This window comes from Ammodytes marinus (assembly GCF_949987685.1).
Source record: "Ammodytes marinus genome assembly, chromosome: 20".
Lineage (NCBI taxonomy): Eukaryota > Metazoa > Chordata > Actinopteri > Uranoscopiformes > Ammodytidae > Ammodytes > Ammodytes marinus.
In genome coordinates, this window is record NC_137224.1 from 17,815,662 (window position 1) to 17,834,919 (window position 19,258).

Genomic DNA, 19,258 nt, shown 5'->3' on the forward strand with positions numbered 1-19,258 from the left:
TTATTCGAGTTTCACCTGTATAATTTTTTTCTTAATAATGGAATATGGCTGTCTACCTGGGCAGGACTTAATCTACCTAGGCGAGCCGTCCAAGTAGAGCCTATATGTGGGACACACTGCAGTAAGGTATTTCCTTTTTTTGGTCTGGGGATTGAACTGACAATCTTAATACCGCCATTGCCCACAATAGTTACCTCATACTTTGTATGTACACAGGGTTGTAGCTAAGGATTTCTTTCAAGGAACAAGAATTTTTTTTAGCACAGTTGTTAATCGTTTGTACTGAAGATTTAGGTGGGAGCGTTTCGTGCTCATCAAAGCCGCAGAAGAAAGCCAACTGTGAGTCACATAACAGTCAATAGAAAAATGAAGCCTGGTGAGGTAGGGTAAAATATGTAACACCCACAGTGAGCAGTTTGATGACAGGCCAAGGAAAAAATTGCGCCACGTGCGACCCGTTCTCTTCTCTTTAAGGCAAGACACTAGAGAGACTATTTTGTTTCCATGACACATCTTCTTACAAGTAAACATAAAAGGTCTCTAATATAGATTTAGGTGTTTATTTGACTAGACCTTGTCTGTTTGCGTCTACATGTTTTTCCTATACAATTATTTTTAACAACCATTATCCTAACATTAGTTTAAGCTTTTCAAGACTTGTACATAGTAATTTCTGATTCATAAAAAAAGGCTGTATCCAAAATATGTTCTGTAAAAACTATGGACTATTATATGTTTCACTAAATGTTCTTCAGGCCCAGCATCTCTTGTTTAAGCAAAGACTTTGGCATCTGATCCCTAATACCACAGACGCATATCCACTTAGAATCATCACGTCAATCATACGATGTTTGTATGTCACATGTATGTATTAAAAAAGCCATAATTAACTAAGCCATAACAAATTTACTGCATTTAAACTTAAGTTGTGAACAAAGATGATGATATGACATCGTTAGTTTTACTTTTCCACGTTTTTATTATTTATTTTTTGCAATTGTGATTGCTTGGAGACATTTTCTTTCCAAACAATGAATGTGCTAGAGAGTGAATTTTTAAAGCTCTAAACGTCAGCATGTGAAGAAGTCATTGTTTGTCTCGACCCCCTGTGATGTGATTTGAAGCAGTCACATATTGTGTATTGCTTCCTTTCAAATGACAATCCATACTGATTACTTTTCTGTCTGGCTTTCAAAATGTGAATCAGAAATAAATATATCAAGCTGATTTGCTTACTGACGGAGGAGTGTATTTCTAAGGGAATGACGTGCTTTATTACTGAAGTACCTGGACTGATTTCATGTCAATTAGCAGCACATGAAACTGACGCTGGGCAGTGGCACCTTAAAAATTAATGGTAGATTGCACATACTTCTATATATAATTCCTTTGTGTGTGGTACAGGAGGCATGAGGAAAATATTTTCTTCATGACATATTTCTTACTATTAACCTGTCCAAAGTCAAACATTATTCGAAATTCAAAGCACAGATATCGATGTGTGAGTCATAACAGACGTATTCATGGATGAGTCACTGTTGTGCTTGGCTGTTCGATGAGAAGTTAAATGAAAAAGGTGTCTGTGGAATTTTAAAAGGCCGCATCAACAGTCTTCTAGAAAGCAATAGCATGTATAGAAAGATATGAAAATAGTAATTTACTTTGTGCACTTTCTTTTGTACCCTTCTACATTTCTCCCCCCAAATGTAAGGGTCTACTCGAAACTCTGACCGTTGTAAAGGGTACACGTGTAAAGATACTTAAAAATTATTTCTTAGTTTCAAGTGTGTTATGGGTAATTTCTACACCTAGGGGCAACATAGGAGGCTCTGGATCGCCTGCTGTGAACTGAAAAGGCAAGATCCACGAGACAGATGGGGGCTAATGGCATAGAGCCATAGTTACAAGAATTGATAAGTAACTTATTTTGAAGGGATCATTGTCTCATTAAATTTGATGTTATGTTATTCTTTGGAGGGTGAATCAGTTGCTGCACGTCTTCAGCTTGTTTCTCATGATCCTTAATATGTTTTATTATAATTACATTAAAAGGTCATCTATTACAAAACATGTGGTACAGATGGTATTGCTGCAGAGCATCTTAACCCTCTGAGGTCTAGGGGTATTTTCTCTGATTTTACATACTTCTATAAATACCTATTTCAAATGTGCAAGAAGATAAATTATACCAAAGTGTTTTATATGTGTTGGGAATTCATAAGGGGTAGATTTGGTCAAAGTCAAGAATATTATTAATTTCAAGGAAATTATAATATTAAGAAAAATTGTTAATTAATGATCAATTAAATTAGTCAAGCTAATCAAATTACTTATTAATACCTACGGAGCACCACCCTTTGAAAAAGGGAACTTTGAATCAAATCAGAAAAACAGTCTCATAATGTTAAAGGGATTTATCTTGAGAATGTCAAAGTTGGTTACAATGTACATTTAAGATAATGAAGGAGTGAATATTCGAGCATAGACCTTATTTACCAGCAATTAGTGAAATACAAGACACAAATATCACAGACACTGCTTCTTAAAATCAAAATGTAAGGGTTTATTTACTGAGGTAAGTTGATTAAAACGATACACATAAGTCAATAACCATAACTAATCTAATTTAAGAAAGCAGATATAACACAAGCAATAATAAGAACAGTTTAGAATCAAACCCACAGGCTATAGTACATGTGTATGTACTAGGCTACTGTGTGTGTGAGCGTGTGTGAGCGTCAAAAAGAAAGGGGGGGGTGGACACCGCCCAAAGCCAAAAATGGCGGACAGCTTGTGACGTTTTCGTCACGTGAAGGGGGTCACCGATGGCGACGCAATCACGTGGCGGAGACGTCCTAACTGTGACGTGTGACGTTAAAGTCATGTGAGGGGGGTCAGCGCTCGCAACCCACTCAATTTAACTTTGGAAACCACAGAAGTCAACGCTCATATGCTTAACAATCGCGACGCAAATGTAAGAATATGTGTTGGTGTGCGGATGTACAGAGTTTGAATAAAGAGAGAGAAAGAAAGAGGAGATCAAGTAAAAGCTCGCCACAGAAAGTGCACAGTTAGTTGTTCACCTTGATTTATAGCCTACAGTCATTCAATCTGTGAGTGGTCTCACAAAACTGATGCTGCTTCGGAGATATCAGAGGGGAACAGCTGTTCTGGCACGTAGCGACAATCACAACAATCAAACATCTCCCGGAAAGCGGGAGGAAAAACCACAGTGAGCAGTTAGGCAATTATTATGAAAATAATGCTGTCAGAATAACATTTAACAAGGGAAAAACGACTCGTCAGTCGGTACCTTAACCTTAAGTTAATGTATACCTAAATAGATATCTATAGCCTAATTTATAGCCCAGACAAATGCCTACTGTGAACCGTCTCCGACGGTGATGAGAAGCGATGGGTAGTTTAGGATCCTGTGGTCCACACGGCAGGTTTAGAGGAGGGTCCTGCTTGTTATGCCGGTGGAGGAGCGATCTTGCTTCTTGGGGGAAAGACGGGGCCCGTTGCGGTCAGTTGGCTTGCTCCGGTAGTGGCGTGCGTCTCATAAATAAAGGTTTATTTTTTTAGCAAGATATTTGGTCAAAAGCTAGTGGTCATCCGTCCCTCTGTGCAGTTGTTAGGCATCTGGCTGCTAGCAAGTTATGTTGTCTTGCTAATTTTACTATTCATCTGAGCTGAAATAAATATTGACTTTTTCCTTTATTATCTTCGCCAGAATGCACCAGAATGCTTAGATTACATGTTAAAAACACAAAAAAATCTTCTGGGGGGGATGCCCCCAGACCCCCCTTCAGGGGTTTAGTTTTCTGACAAACATTACAATGGATACTAACATGATTTGGGCATTTGGGATTATAAATCATCTTTGAATTGGATGTACAGCATATCACATGCTATTCATTCAGGGGTGCGGTGGCCACCCCACTCTAACTCTGTGGCCCACCTTGGCCACCCCCAGTCAACATTTCCTGGAATCGCCACTGTGTGTACCCGTGTGTACGATGTGGCTCTTTGCAGTAACACAGTAAAAAATTTGGCTCTTTGTCTCTGACTGGTTGGCCACCCCTGGTGTAAAATATATGCACAGGCCAACATTATGATGAGGAAATTTTCCATGTGTTCCACAGATGTGTTCCCCACTGTTACAAGTCCCTGGATTTCCCTCTGATGACCTGGATAACACAGCAGCTTCACACCGCAAGGTAAGGCCCGAAAGCCAAGAGCCACAGAGAGAGCTAACAACTGGGCTAACCAAGCTAACAACCGGGCCTGAAAATCTGATTGTTGGAGACTTTTCTGTTAGAGATATGAAAAGCATGTGTGGTGTTGATACCAAAGTGCTCTGCTATCCAAATGATATGGTATCTGACTTAGAAAAAAGAATCCTGGACATTGCAGCTTCACACACAACTGTAAATAACATCATCGGGTCAAATGATGTTGTAAAGCAGGAGTCTGAAATGTTGAAACAGGACTTTAAAGATCAGTGGTCTTCTGCCACCATTCAGAAGAGGACCTGAGAAATTCACTAGATTGCTGGCACTGAACACGTGGCTTTCAGCTGCGTGCCCCGACCACTCAGTGCATTTTATTGACAATTTTAACACTTTCTGGAACCGCAGGCAGTTTTTTAAGACAGATGGACTCTGCCTAAATAAGACAGGATTAAAAGTATTCATATCAAATGTGTTCTACGTCCTGCGGCACCCATCTGTTCGTGCCAAGGACAAGATACTGGAGAAAGCCAAAACACAGCATTGCAGCCTACACATAACAAAGGTCACACTTTGGATCTTATCATTTCCAGGGGCATGAATATCTCAAAAGTGGGGGTGACTGATATGGGTCTCTCAGACCATTACTCTGTATTGTTTGAGAGTACAACTTCTGTGCACAAAACTGATCAATCAAAAATTAATCAAAAAACGGTATATTACAGAAAATACCAGTGAAACATTTATTCAAGCCTTTTCTTCAATACCCCCTCCCCCTGTAACTCAGTTAATGAGCTTTTAGACAACTTTAACGCCAAAACTGCAAGCGTTATAGATGCTATTGCACCCACTAAAATGAAGGTTGTCTCTAGTAAGAAAAGATCTCCCTGGATAAATGCCCCGCAGGTCAGACTAGAAAAAAGAGAGTGCCGTAAAGCAGAATGCACGTGGCGAAAAACAAATCTCCAGGTTCATTATGACATCTTCAAAGAGAAACTTTGCACTTTTAACTCAGAGATGAAAAGTGCAAGGCAGCCTTTCTTTTCTGACATCATCACCAAAAACAACAACAATGCACGTGCCTTATTTGCTACTGTCGACAGATTAACAAACCCTCCTGTGCCAGTAGCATCTGAACATCTTTCCACGAGAGCCTGCAATGAATTTGCCTCCTTTTTCACAGACACACAACATTCACAAAATTAGACAAGCGGTCACCGTATCAATACCAAGTTCAACATATGTGTTTTCCCTGTGCCCACTTAAAATCAACTCAAATAAAATGACAGAATTTTATCTGATCAACCACAAAAACCTGGAGGACATTATACAACACCTGAACTCCTCCTCCTGTTGACTTGATATTCTGCCCACAGGCTTCTTTAAAACCGTTTTTAGCTGTATGGCCTCAGATGTTCTACAAATTGTAAACATGTCCCTTCACACCGGTGTATTCCCACAGGCCCTGAAAACAGCCTTTACAGTCATTAAGCCACTCCTAAAAAATAACAATTTAGATTCATCACTCATGAACAATTATAGGCCCATATGTAACCTTCCATTTCTAAGCAAAATCATTGAAAACGTTATTTATCAACAGCTAAATAACTACTTAGCAGTGAACAACTGCTTTGACGTCGTCCAGTCCTATTTCTTATTGGTCCGCGGCCCTGACAGACAGAGGGCGAGGCGTATCTGGCTTCGCTTCCGGACAGGGGGCGGGGGAGCTCAAAGATTGTATATTTACGAGGGGAGCTGCAGCTCTTTTTTAAAAAATAGGCCATTATGAGATTAGCTGAACATCAGCATAGTACAATAAATTATCTGAAAGTTTTTTTCAGCAAACAATTAAAGAAAAACGTATTAGGGACCACTAAGACCATATAATATGATGTATAATAGTACCGAAAAGTGTATAATATGGGAGCTTTAAAGGACAGAGAATACTATGTGTCAATAGTCAAGTCAAGTCAAGTCAAGTTTATTTATAAAGCACATTTAAAACGACAGCAGCCGACCAAAGTGCTGTACAGGCAGAATAAGATAAAAAACATAGGCAAGACAGAGACAAAATCACACCGGGGGAAAAAAGAAAAAACACGCATAAAATCATTAAAAACTAAATTTAAAAATGAAATAGAAATATCAATAAGAAAGTCAGAAAATATGCCATAATCAAGGGGGGAATGCCAGGGAGAAGAGGTGTGTTTTCAGTGACGATTTGAAAATGTGAACAGACTGTAATGATTTAATGTGGATGGGGAGGTTGTTCCAAAGTCTGGGGGCAGCTGCGGCAAAGGCCCTATCACCTCGGGTCTTAAGTCTGGTTTTTGGAACCTTGAGCAGCAGTTGGTCGGAGGAACGTAGGGATCTGGAAGGGGTATGCATCTGTAAGAGCTCACTGAGGTAAGGGGGGGCCAGGCCATTCAGGGCTTTAAAGACAATTAAGAGAAGTTTAAAATCAATTCTGAAGCTGACAGGCAGCCAGTGAAGTGAGGCTAAAACGGGTGTGATGTGGTCGTGTTTTTTCTTGCCGGAGAGAAGACGAGCAGCTGAATTCTGTACTAGTTGGAGACGACTGAGGGAGGAGTGATCCAGGCCGAAATATAAGGAGTTACAGTAATCTAATTTGGATGTGATGAAGGCATGTGTAGCTGTTTCTAGATCGGATTTAAAAAGATATGGTTTGATTTTGGCCAGGAGGCGGAGCTGGAAAAAGCTGGCTTTGACAACAGTGCTGATCTGTTTATCCAGTTTAAAATTCTGGTCGAAGATAAAACCTAAATTCCTACCATGAGTATGAATATTAGGACCCAAGGGGCTGAGGATGTTGGCTGTGCAGGCTGTGGATGAGGTGTTGCCTTTAAACAGGATGATCTCTGTCTTTGAGTCATTTAATTTAAGGAAGTTGTTGTTCATCCAAGCCTTAACATCACCCAGGCAGTTTAAAAATACTTGTATTGGATCGTTGCTAGTGGATTTTAATGGAAGATAAATTTGGACATCGTCTGCATAAAAGTGGAAGGAGATTTTATGATTTTGGATAATGCCACCAAGGGGCAACATGTACAAAAGGAATAGAATGGGGCCAAGGATGGAGCCTTGGGGGACTCCACAGGTCAGAGGGGCTGTATCAGAATAAATGTCACCCAACTGCACCGAAAAACTTCGGTCAGTGAGGTAGGACGAGAGCCAGCGGAGGGCGGAGCCAGTGATGCCAACATGATTTTTAAGGCGCTGCAGGAGGATTGCATGATCCACTGTGTCAAAGGCAGCTGAAAGGTCTAAAAGGATCAGGACTGCAGGGCTACCTGAGTCAGCAGCTAAAAGAAGATCATTAAAAACTTTGAGCAAGGCAGTTTCTGTGCTGTGTCCAGGTTTAAAACCAGACTGAAATTTTTCATGAATGTTGTTCTCAACTAAGAATGACTGGAGCTGGATATATACTGCTCTTTCTAACACTTTAGACAGAAATGGATGCTGGGAGATTGGCCTAAAATTACAGAGGTTGGAATGATCAAGCTTTTTCTTTTTGAGGAGGGGTTTAACCACGGCATGTTTAAAGGCTAGAGGGACATAGCCTGAGCTGAGACTGATGTTGATCAGTGTTAAAATGCAAGGACCGATTGACTCAAATACCTCTTTGAGGAGGCGGGGAGGAATAGGGTCTAAAGGAGAGCTTGACGCGCGAAGATGGTGAAATATATCGGAAATTTGGATGAGGGACAGGGACTCAAACCGATCAAGGAAGGCAGAGGGTGGGGAAGGATCAGTGTCAAGGCTGGACATAACACCAGAGTGTACTGGTCTAAGGTCAGCAACTTTTTGAATGAAAAATGATAGGAAGTTATTACAGAGAGTGGGTGTGGGCACAAGGGGAGAAACTTCACTGGGGTTAATGAGAGAATTTAGGACATTGAACAGAACCTGAGGCTTATGGCTGTTATTGGCGACTACAGTGGAAAAGTAAGAGGTTTTTGCAACTTTAACAGATTTCTGATATTCACACAAACAGACATAGAGGATTTGCCGAGAAACAACAAGTTTGTCCTTTTTCCATTTCCTCTCAGCACGTCTACAAGCCCGTCTAAGGGAGCGTGTTGCCTCATTTAACCAAGGCTCCGAGAGGACTTTGGTGCGCTTGGGCCTCAGAGGAGCAACAGTGTCCAAGATGTCAGTGCACGTGGAGTTGAAAATGGTTAAAAATTCATCTGCATCGAGAGGAGATTTGTCAACAGGCGAGTACAGCAGAGAGTCATTAAAAATGGCGGAGAACTGTGAAGCAGTACAGGGCTTAATACTGCGCAGGAGGCGCTCTGGGGCAGTTGGTTTAGTGGAAGAGCAGGTAAATGATAAAGTGAACAGCACAATAGGCAATTTCACATCCGAGCGAACAAATATTGAATGCGGGGTTCCCCAAGGTTCCATTCTTGGGCCTCTTCTGTTTAACATCTACATGCTCCCACTAGCTCAGATTATGAATAAGAACAAATTGTGCTACCATAATTATGCAAACGACACAAATTTACATAACCATATCACCAGGTGACTATAGTCCAATTCAAACACTAAGTAAGTGCATTGAACAAATCAATGATTGGATGTGCCAAAATGTTCTTCAATTAAACAATGACAAAACTGAAGTAATTGTCTTTGGTACCAAAGATGAACAATTAAAAGTCAGTGCAGAGCTTAAATCTGTTATGCTAGAAACCACACACCAAGCCAGAAATCTTGGTTGTCATAGACTCAGGCTGTAATTTCAAAAAACACATTAAATCAATTAATAAGTCAGCTTATTACCACCTTAAAAACATATCAAGAATTAAAGGGCTTATGTCTAAGCAATATTTAGAAAAACTTGTCCATGCATTTATCTTTAGTAGACTTGACTACTGTAACAGTGTTATTGCAGGCCTTCCAAAAAAATCTATCAGACAGCTTCAGCTAATTCAGAACGTTGCTGCTTGAGTACTCACCAGGACCAAAAAAGTGGATCACATTACCCCAGTTCTGAGGTCTTTACACTGGCTTCCTGTCACTCAAAGAATTGATTTCAAAATGTTGATGTTGGTTTATAAAGCCCTAAATGGTCTAGGGCCAAAATATATTACTGATCTGCTGATACGTTATGAGCCGTCCAAAGCCCTTAGGTCGTCTGGGACAGGTCTGCTTACAGTCCCCAGAGTTAGGACTAAACAAGGAGAAGCAGCTTTTAATTTTTATGCACCAAATCTTTGGAACAAACTCCCAGAGAACTTGAGGTCTGCTGCAACTCCCAGCTCTTTTAAATCAAGTCTGAAGACTTTTCTGTTTCCATTTTAACCTGTAATTTTTATTTTATATAAATGTTATTCATTTGCTTTTAAATGTTTTATTTATTCGCTTTTCTGATGTGTGTTGTGTATTTTAATCTTGCCCCTGTAAAGCACTTTGAGTGGCCTTGTGTCTGAATTGTGCTATATAAATAAAATTGCCTTGCCTTGCCTATTAACGGAATAACATGAAAAAGCGCAGGCGATTGATCTGACTTAAGAAGCACATTAAACATTATAAAACAGGGTGTGAAGCATAGTCCACTTAGAACATCATGTCAAAAACCCATAAAAAAATAATGCAAAGTTTGTATGTTACATGTATTAAAGAAGCCATTGTCATGATCCTGCCTGGGCCTCTTTGCCTCTGTTTTGTTTTGCCCTTTGCCCGTGTTCGGAAAGCCATACTAACGTCCTACTCATACTCATTTTGACTTCAATTTGAGTATGTGAAGGTTGGGTATGCGAGTTTGGGTATGCGAGAAATTCCCGGATGAGTACTAACTTCCGGGAAGATTTTGGGTATGGATCGATTGGATACTTTTCATACTCAACCGCCCCACAATGCATCGCGTCTTTTCAAATGACAAGGAAGGTTTTAAGGTTTAAATTCTTTATTTACAAATCTGCATTTCCTGCACAACACAGGACTGTATGTAAAAATGTAGTTCTATATCTAACCTGTGGAGGGCGGCAATACGCTAAACGGCGTCTAAACGGCTGGAATCTTATAAGAAGAAGAAGAAATTCTTTATTGCTTGAGTATACTTCAACTGAAAAAGTTTCGACGCACCTCGCATACACAATCGATCTTTGAGTAGAAAGTATGTAGTATATACAGGTCCTTCTCATATAATTAGTATATTGTGATAAAGTTGATTATTTTCCATAATGTAATGATAATAATTGAACTTTCATATATTTTAGATTCATTGCACACCAACTGAAATATTTCAGGTCTTTCGTTGTTTTAATACTGATGATTTTGGCATACAGCTCATGAAAACCCCAAATTCCTATCTCAAAAAATTAGCATATCATGAAAAGGTACTCTAAACGAGCTCTTAACCTAATCATCTGAATCAACTAATTAACTCTAAACACCTGCAAAAGATTCCTGAGGCTTTTAAAAACTCCCAGCCTGGTTCATTACTCAAAACCGCAATCATGGGTAAGACTGCCGACCTGACTGCTGTCCAGAAGGCCATCATTGACACCCTCAAGCAAGAGGGTAAGACACAGAAAGAAATTTCTGAGCGAATAGGCTGTTCCCAGAGTGCTGTATCAAGGCACCTCAGTGGGAAGTCTGTGGGAAGGAAAAAGTGTGGCAGAAAACGCTGCACAACCAGAAGAGGTGACCGGACCCTGAGGAGGATTGTGGAGAAGGGCCGATTCCAGACCTTGGGGGACATGCGGAAGCAGTGGACTGAGTCTGGAGTAGAAACATCCAGAGCCACCGTGCACAGGCGTGTGCAGGAAATGGGCTACAGGTGCCGCATTCCCCAGGTCAAGCCACTTTTGAACCAGAAACAGCGGCAGAAGCGCCTGACCTGGGCTACAGAGAAGCAGCACTGGACTGTTGCTCAGTGGTCCAAAGTACTTTTTTCGGATGAAAGCAAATTGTGCATGTCATTCGGAAATCAAGGTGCCAGAGTCTGGAGGAAGACTGGGGAGAAGGAAATGCCAAAATGCCTGAAGTCCAGTGTCAAGTACCCACAGTCATTGATGGTCTGGGGTGCCATGTCAGCTGCTGGTGTTGGTCCACTGTGTTTTATCAAAGGCAGGGTCAATGCAGCTAGCTATCAGGAGATTTTGGAGCACTTCATGCTTCCATCTGCTGAAAAGCTTTATGGAGATGAATATTTCATTTTTCAACAAGACCTGGCACCTGCTCACAGTGCCAAAACCACTGGTAAATGGTTTACTGACCATGGTATTACTGTGCTCAATTGGCCTGCCAACTCTCCTGACCTGAACCCCATAGAGAATCTGTGGGATATTGTGAAGAAGAAGTTGAAAGACACCAGACCCAACACTGTGGATGAGCTTAAGGCCGCTATCGAAGCATCCTGGGCCTCCATAACACCTCAGCAGTGCCACAGGCTGATTGCCTCCATGCCACGCCGCATTGAAGCAGTCTTTTCTGCGAAAGGATTCCCAACCAAGTATTGAGTGCATAACTGAACATAATTATTTGAAGGTTGACTTTTTTGTATTAAAAACACTTTTCTTTTATTGGTCGGATGAAATATGCTAATTTTTTGGGATAGGGATTTTTGGTTTTTCTTTACTTTTTTGCCAAAATCATCAATATTAAAACAATAAAAGGCTTGAACTACTTCAGTTGTGTGTAATGAATCTAAAATATATAAAAGTCTAATGTTTATCAGTACATTACAGAAAATATTGAACTTTATCACAATATGCTAATTATATGAGAAGGACCTGTAGATGTTGAGTATGTAGGACGTTAGTATGGCTTTCCGAACACAGCCATAGTCTGGTGTATTGCAGGATTGGAGTCAGGTGAAGCACTCACAGCTGCCAGCAATCACTAATCAACCGCTTTTCATATACCCGGCCCAACCTTCCAGACACTGCCAGATTGTAGTCTCAGTTCCTCACAGTCAGTCGCTCTTCCTAGCTTACCTACCTGTTTGCAGCTAGCCTCATCCTAATTCCTGTTCTCTCTGCCTCAGCTCTCCCGGCCTGACTCCAACCACCGGCTCCAACCTGCACCAGCCAGCACTTCCTCCCGGACCCCTCTGCCCGCCTGCTCAAGCCTGCTCTCGCTCAATCCCCTGGACATTCTCAGTTGCTCTCCCCCTGGATCCCCCCAGGACAGTAGGATTTCCCCGGATCACGGCCCAAACCCCCAGATGATTCTTTTTAAATAAACATTCTTGAACTGGTACCGTCTCCGCGCCTGTGTCCTCCCTGTCCAGCCGTAACAGCCATAAAGTACACATTGTGTAATACTTAACTAACATATACAAAGTAATTTGTATAATTGTATTAAATGTATCAAATTGTCTGGAAGAACATACATGAAGAATAATACAATTCAAATGTATTCGGAATGTACATAAGCAATAAGCTGACTTGACAAGCACATACAATATTATAAAACAGGGTGTGTTATACCCAATAACTACTCACTTCTTTACTTTTGCTGAAAAGCAGAGCCATGTGCCAGCAGGTGCTTTCGAGTTTGCCAGCAAACAAGCAAAGTTACATAAAAGTGTTCTACATTTTCAATGAAATTATTGGAATTTGAGTCCCATTACAGAGATAAAGTGCATCTGAAAGCATGCCAAATGCTAAATTGGTTATTTTTCATCATCTCAGTAAATAATTGGTACTGCTGTTTTTAGTTTCCCATGTTGCAATGTACAGTATGTCTATAGAAATTCTCCTCAGAGGCACAGAGAAAACAAGAAAGACAATTTATCGCTTTAAGGCAGCTTTTTCCAAAAGCGTTGTTGCCCGGCAACGGTCATCACAGACTTCCTTTGAGAGAGGGAAAATATTATCTTCTCACACTGGCATTGTCTACTGTATATGTGTGGTTTTTGATGAGGGTGCTTTGTCACAATTTCGAACAAGGTCTCGGATAGATTAGGATGGGAGGAAGAAAGAAGATCAGCAGGGAGGGAGAAAAATAAGGGACACACACAGAGGTAGAAGAAAGAGGAAGAAAATATATGGAACTGCGAATGAAAGAAGAAACAGGGCTGTGCAACGAAACTGAACAGAATGACAAAAGGTTTATCAAAGTTGCTCAGCTGGGTGTGGTGTCAAGTGTCTTCGTTATATAAGACCGGCCTTTTGCGTTCTGCATTTTACATTGTGGATTGGGGTGGGCCGGATATATGCTGAAATGCTTTGGAAGAGGGTGCTGCTCTTTCAGATGAAATGAAGCCTAGGATGTCTTGCTTCCTGGCCTCCCAATAATGTAAAGGAAATAAAGGGCAAATGAAATATATGCATTCTCTTAAGGTAATACAATATAAGTGAGAGAAACAGCAATGGAAGGCGAAAATGGAAGCGAGGTTGGAGGAATTTTGGCAAGGGACTTAAAAAGTTAACTTGTTACTCATTGAAAAGTTCTAACATTAGTTAAGCATTTACTCAGCAGCAAATGCAAATAGTTACATGTCTGGTTACTGAAAAAAGTTATCATGTGAATGACTGCTATTTTATGCGTTATCGCCCAATGACCTAAAAAGCACTTTATATACCATGGCTGTATGACTGAAGTTGTGTTAATACCAAACTTTAAACACTACATTTTGAATGCTGAATAACCGCGTACTACAGCAATAGAAAAACCCAAATTCAATCTAGAACGTGTTAGAGTATGCCCTTAACTTTTAAGGGCTCTGCATGCTTGGCGTCCACAGACTTATAAGTTTGCGGTCTGCTTATGTGCAGTTGCATTCATACTTCAAACAAGTCCCCTGCCGTTCTCCATAGAGATCGGCACGCACCAAATTTTGGGCTGCACGCGCGTGAGGGGTCTACAATTTTTACATCATGGGCCCTATACGGTCGTGCATACGCGGATAGTAGGAATGCACCTTAAGACCGCAATTCCTCGATGTCATAGAATAGGAAAATAACAATATAATATTACAAATAATAATACTGGGAGTTCCTGGTAATACACACACACAGCTGGTGTGTGCATTGTTGCGAGATACAACAAATGTTGGTAGTGTTTGGTGTGAACTCTTTGGTGTGAACAAGCACAGGCCACAAACCCCAGCAGAATAATTCAAACTAGAACTTTGTACACGCGGGTACATCGATCCCCTAATGCTGTGTATACAATTTGGTGACGATAGGTTGGAAATCCACAAAGTAGATGTCACTTGACTGTATTTCAGGTCCTTTAAATTAGGGGAAAAAAATCATGGCTGACCCCTACGGTCCGAGAGGCTATATTGTAGAGCACCATGAGCTGTACATGTGTAATAAATTTCAAGTCAATCGGAGTCAGGGGGCATTTGTGGCGCCCCCTATGGGTTTATCTCGATAAGTATCGAGGGACATGCTACCACATGACTTCTGCACATATCCTGCAAGTTTGATGATGATAGGACCTATGGTTAAGGAGTTATGGCCAATTTGTCAATAAGCCCCGCCCCTGCGTAAACGTTTTGGTCAAAAATAATCATGGCTGACCCCTATGGTCCAAGAGGCTATATTGTAGAGTACCATGAGCTGTACAAGTGTAATAAATTTCAAGTCAATCAGAGTCAGGGGGCATTTGTGGCGCCCCCTATGGGTTAATCTCGATGAGCTTCGAGGGACATGCTACCACATGACTTCTGCACATACCCAGCAAGTTTGATGATGATAGGACATATGGTTAAGGAGTTATGGCCAATTTGCTAATAAACCTCGCCCCCGTGTAAACATTTTGGTCAATGGCGGCCATATTTTTCAAGCTTTCTTACTAATCTTTTACGGGCATGTGTGTCATAGTCCCCCTGAGGCTCCATTAGAAATTTGGTGTTGATAAAGTAAAATTTGAGAAAGTTGTGGTTAAAACCCTGTTTTTCAGTGTATGCTAATTAGCGGAAAATAATCCCAGGCGGACTTTTATCCCAGAGGTCCCAGAGGCTTTTTTGTAGAGCACCCTAACATACACCTGTGTGAGAAATTTCAAGTGAATCGGACTTGCGGTGTGCGGGGCGTGGCCTCTCAAAGTTTGTTCAGTCGGGGCTTAATAACAGCGCCCCCTAGCAGAAATTCAAAAAACTGTATAATAGCACACTCCGTGGGGTTGGGACGCACGTTGTGTGAAGTGTTTGCATGTCTGCGTGTAACGGTGTGGGAGGAATAGGAGCTAGAAAATGAGGCGGAAGAAGTATGAAGAAGTAAGAAAAAGTATGGTGGAGAGTAATAATTACGGGCCCTCAATACTTGAGGGCCCGTACTTAACTAAAAATGGGAGCCGTAGAACTCCGTCAGATTCAATCAGAGCTCCACTTCATCCAGCCCCATGTTTTAGCAGACAGCTTGAAGAGTCTTTTTAACATTGATGCTGGCCTGCTGAGTTGGCTTTTTAACAGTCAAGTCACAACGGGTGAGGGTGAATGGTGTTTTTTCAGATGTCCTTTTCTCCTCCACCTGATCCCCCAAAGGCTGTGTCCTCTCACCTCTTTTATTTGTTTTATACACAAATCAATGTCGGAGCTGACACGACAGACGCCACATTTTAAAATTTGCAGATGATTCTATTATTGTGTCCCTCCTCAGCGGTGACGACCCTGAACACGGTCCTGTAGTGAGCAAATACCTTGGGACTGTGATTGACCAAAAATTAAGCTTTGAGCCCCATGTTGATGCTGTATGCAAGAAAGCACATCAGCGTATGTACTTTTATCGGAAGCTGTGCAGTTTTAATGTTGACACCACTTTTATGAAAAAATTGTATTCTTGTTTTATTGAATCTGTTCTTACGTTTTGTTGTCTGCTGGCACGGGTCACTTTCTGTGAAGCTGAAAAATCGGCTGCAGGCAATTGTCAATGTGTGCATCAAGATTGCTGGAACCCAATTGAGTAACCTCAATGACCTGACCTTATACAGGTAGGGGAAGGCCTGTTCAATTATGGCTGACTCAACCCATCCCCTGTACTCTGAGTTTACCCTGCGGCCATCAGGGCGCAGATACAGGCTTCCACCTTGCCGAAACAACCGGTTAAAGAAATCATTTATGCCTGCTGCCATCAGTCTGGTCAATGACCACATGTAAATGTGATCGGTTTGTGTTATTTGTTGTCTTATATGTTATATGTTTGCTGTTCTTTCTTTACTGCTCAACTGTACAACAAATTGACCCTCGGGGATAATAAAGATACCTTGAACCTTAATTCACAATAATTTGATGTTGCTGATCAAAGATAACCCGTGATATAAATACAATTTTAATTGATTGAAACTTAGCTTGATGAAAATGAAGAGGAAAGAAATGACTTCAAATGGCATACCTGTGGCTGCGGTACACGTTGAGCAGAATGATGACGAAGCCGAGGCAGTAACAGGCCAGGTAGGGGCTGCCAAACAGCCTGGAGAGTCTATGTGTGCGATGCTCCCATCTTGCCACCTGACAAATGACAGAGAGCAGGGGATTTTAGATAATGGTGTTTTCCCCTTTAAAATCCCGTCAAGTAGTTATCGAAAATCTAGAGGGGGTAGTTCCCTTAATAGGCAAAGGGGAACAACTTCCAGCCTAAAATGCCCCAATGTTTGTAATGGTGAAATATTTACTTCAAAAGATAAATCTGCGTTTACTGCATTCATTCATTTATTTTCACTTGGCACCAAAACTGAAATATTATGAACACATACAGCAGTACTAAGCAGCATCACCATTTCACCTGCTAACCTGATTGGTCTATTTATATTTTCTAGTTAAGGATTGGCCTCCACAGACTCCCTAGGCAAATAACTGGCTCTTTTTCTGTTTAACGCTCCAGTATATAAACCAGATAGTTCATTGAAGCGCTTTCCATACACAAACTGTAGAGGAGACTGGAAAATACACTGATGAGAGCCGTGGGACTCAACCAGGACAGTAAAATGAGCCAGTTATATTGAAACAATGCTGAAAGTAAAATGCCATTTAAAACCAAGGGGGAACTGCTCAGTGGGGTGAAAATGGTCTGTAGTTTTGTAACAACTAGTGACATCATATACATGCACATCATTAATTTTATTTATTTTTAACAGCATAAAAATTGTATGTTATTATTAGGTTGTCGTTCTTATGTTGTTGCCTTAACATATTTTCTCCAATCTGTGTTATTAAATTGAATTGTCTGACAGAAAAATAGATCAAATGGTTTTTGCCATTCCTGCTGCTTGGGTCCCAGTGCATAAACTGGAGGTAAACAAACAAATTAATAGTCGCCCGAAACTGAAGGCAATGAAAGTCATTGTTGATAAAAGAGTTGGTTTTAAGTGTCTGACATTTTTTTGTTTTCTATAGAAATTTAAAAAAATTAATTATAGAGTGCCTTTTTTGTTTTCAAAATGATTTAAAGACATTGGTACTTAATGGATTGGCAGTTTCCTACATGCACTTAAAACTATTCAACCCAGTTGTGCAAAATAGAATGCCCTTGCATTTCTGTCCACATTGTAACCTTGTATGTCTGTGGCCATCCTGACTGAAAGGACTGACAAACTCAATAGCTATTAATGACTGTGGGCTGAGGAAGTGTGTCTTTGCGTCTTATGAAAAAAAAACAGAGCAGAAAACACAAAGGCTGCCATGGCAACACCTTTTTATGTTTAAGAGAGGAAAGATATAAAAATAGGAGGGAAAAGATTGCAGGTGAGAAAACAAACTTCAAATGGTGACGAAATTAATAAAAGTCACTGTTGGTGCTTTTAGGTGATTAAAAGCATGGCTTAAGATATGGCAGAACTATACAAATTCATACTTTGTTTTTAGCTCTATGGGCAAGGCTGAGCATATCTTTTACAAGATAATTTCTTAGCAGAGCTTTTGAATGGACTTGAGAAATTGTCATATAGTCAGAGGTAGTTGATGAAGACTAATTGTTTTAGAATCCTTTTGATCTTCACAATAACTGAACAAAGGACTTTATTTTAGTCTCTTTCCATTGCCTCGTTTCCACTGAGCAGAGCAGGTCGGGAAGGAGCAGCTCGGCCCGCTTATTTTGGCTTTTCATTTGACAAGAGTTGGGTAGGGTACGGATATAAGCGAGCCTAACCGCTTTAAGCCGCTCCTATTTTCAGTATTCCTCCATTGGCAGGGTTTTTCCTGCATTCAAAAAATGTTGGCGCCCGCCAAAGGAATTTTAGCGCCCCCCAAAGGAAAATCCTCAGCGCCAAAGTGTTTTTTTTTTATATATATATAGATAAATAAATAAAAATCTACTTAAAACGGCTCCAAATGTGTTTCCATTTCCGCGCCATTCCAGTCATATTACTTGCAATCTCAGTTGTAAAAAAAGAAATCAGGTCGGGGATAATCGTTATTAAACTATCATTGTTCCGCTCGCCGGGGCATGCAGGCTTATAAATGCAGCAAACCCTTTCAGCCGTGAGCTCCGCTCGGCCCCTCCCTCACCTGATAGTTTTGCTAACGGCTAGTCCAGAGAGTACGAGGGAGATGTTGCGCATTGCCGGGTGTTTTGAAAAACTTCTAGATGACGAGAATAAAGGTAAAACTAATTGTGTTGTCTGAAAACACTTCAAACTCACAACAAACTAAAATAATGTGCAAGATTTGTCACGCGCGGACACGCGAGTAACATGACATACGCGACCGAGAGACAGAGAGAGAGAAAGAAAAGTGATATACGACCTGATCTGCACCTTTAAACATCCCGACCAATTTGTTTATTCACTTTAAGTCGAGTCAACTGCCTATCCAGCCAGCTCCATGAGACATAAATAAATCATGCCCTTACATTCAATGCTAGCAAAAGACGTGCCCTATCAACACCATTTACAACTGGTTATTTTTATTTTGACATATTTTTATTAAATTATTAAAAATATGTTTCACTTATTTAGCCTATTTCTATTCTCCCTGTTTTCAGTTCAATTAGGCCTTTGTTTAAAGTCCAAAGTCATGGTGTTTTTAGAAAAAAACCTTGTTAAAAGTAAAATAAATGCATAATGTTCTTAAATCAATGATTAACTGTCTTTAATAATCGTGATAACAC

The 19,258-nt window shown here is 40.6% G+C and overlaps 1 protein-coding gene across 1 annotated transcript in view; it reads right to left on the reverse strand.

Annotated features, from left to right (window-relative positions):
- Positions 1–19,258, reverse strand: part of pemt (phosphatidylethanolamine N-methyltransferase) — a gene marked incomplete at its 3' end in the record, with an annotated part of 106,537 nt that overhangs the window by 47,437 nt on the left and 39,842 nt on the right. Inside the window, exon 3 of the mRNA XM_080048606.1 lies at positions 16,547–16,662. Coding sequence (XP_079904732.1) covers positions 16,547–16,662 — 116 coding nt within the window. The remainder of the gene's footprint in view (positions 1–16,546; positions 16,663–19,258) is intronic.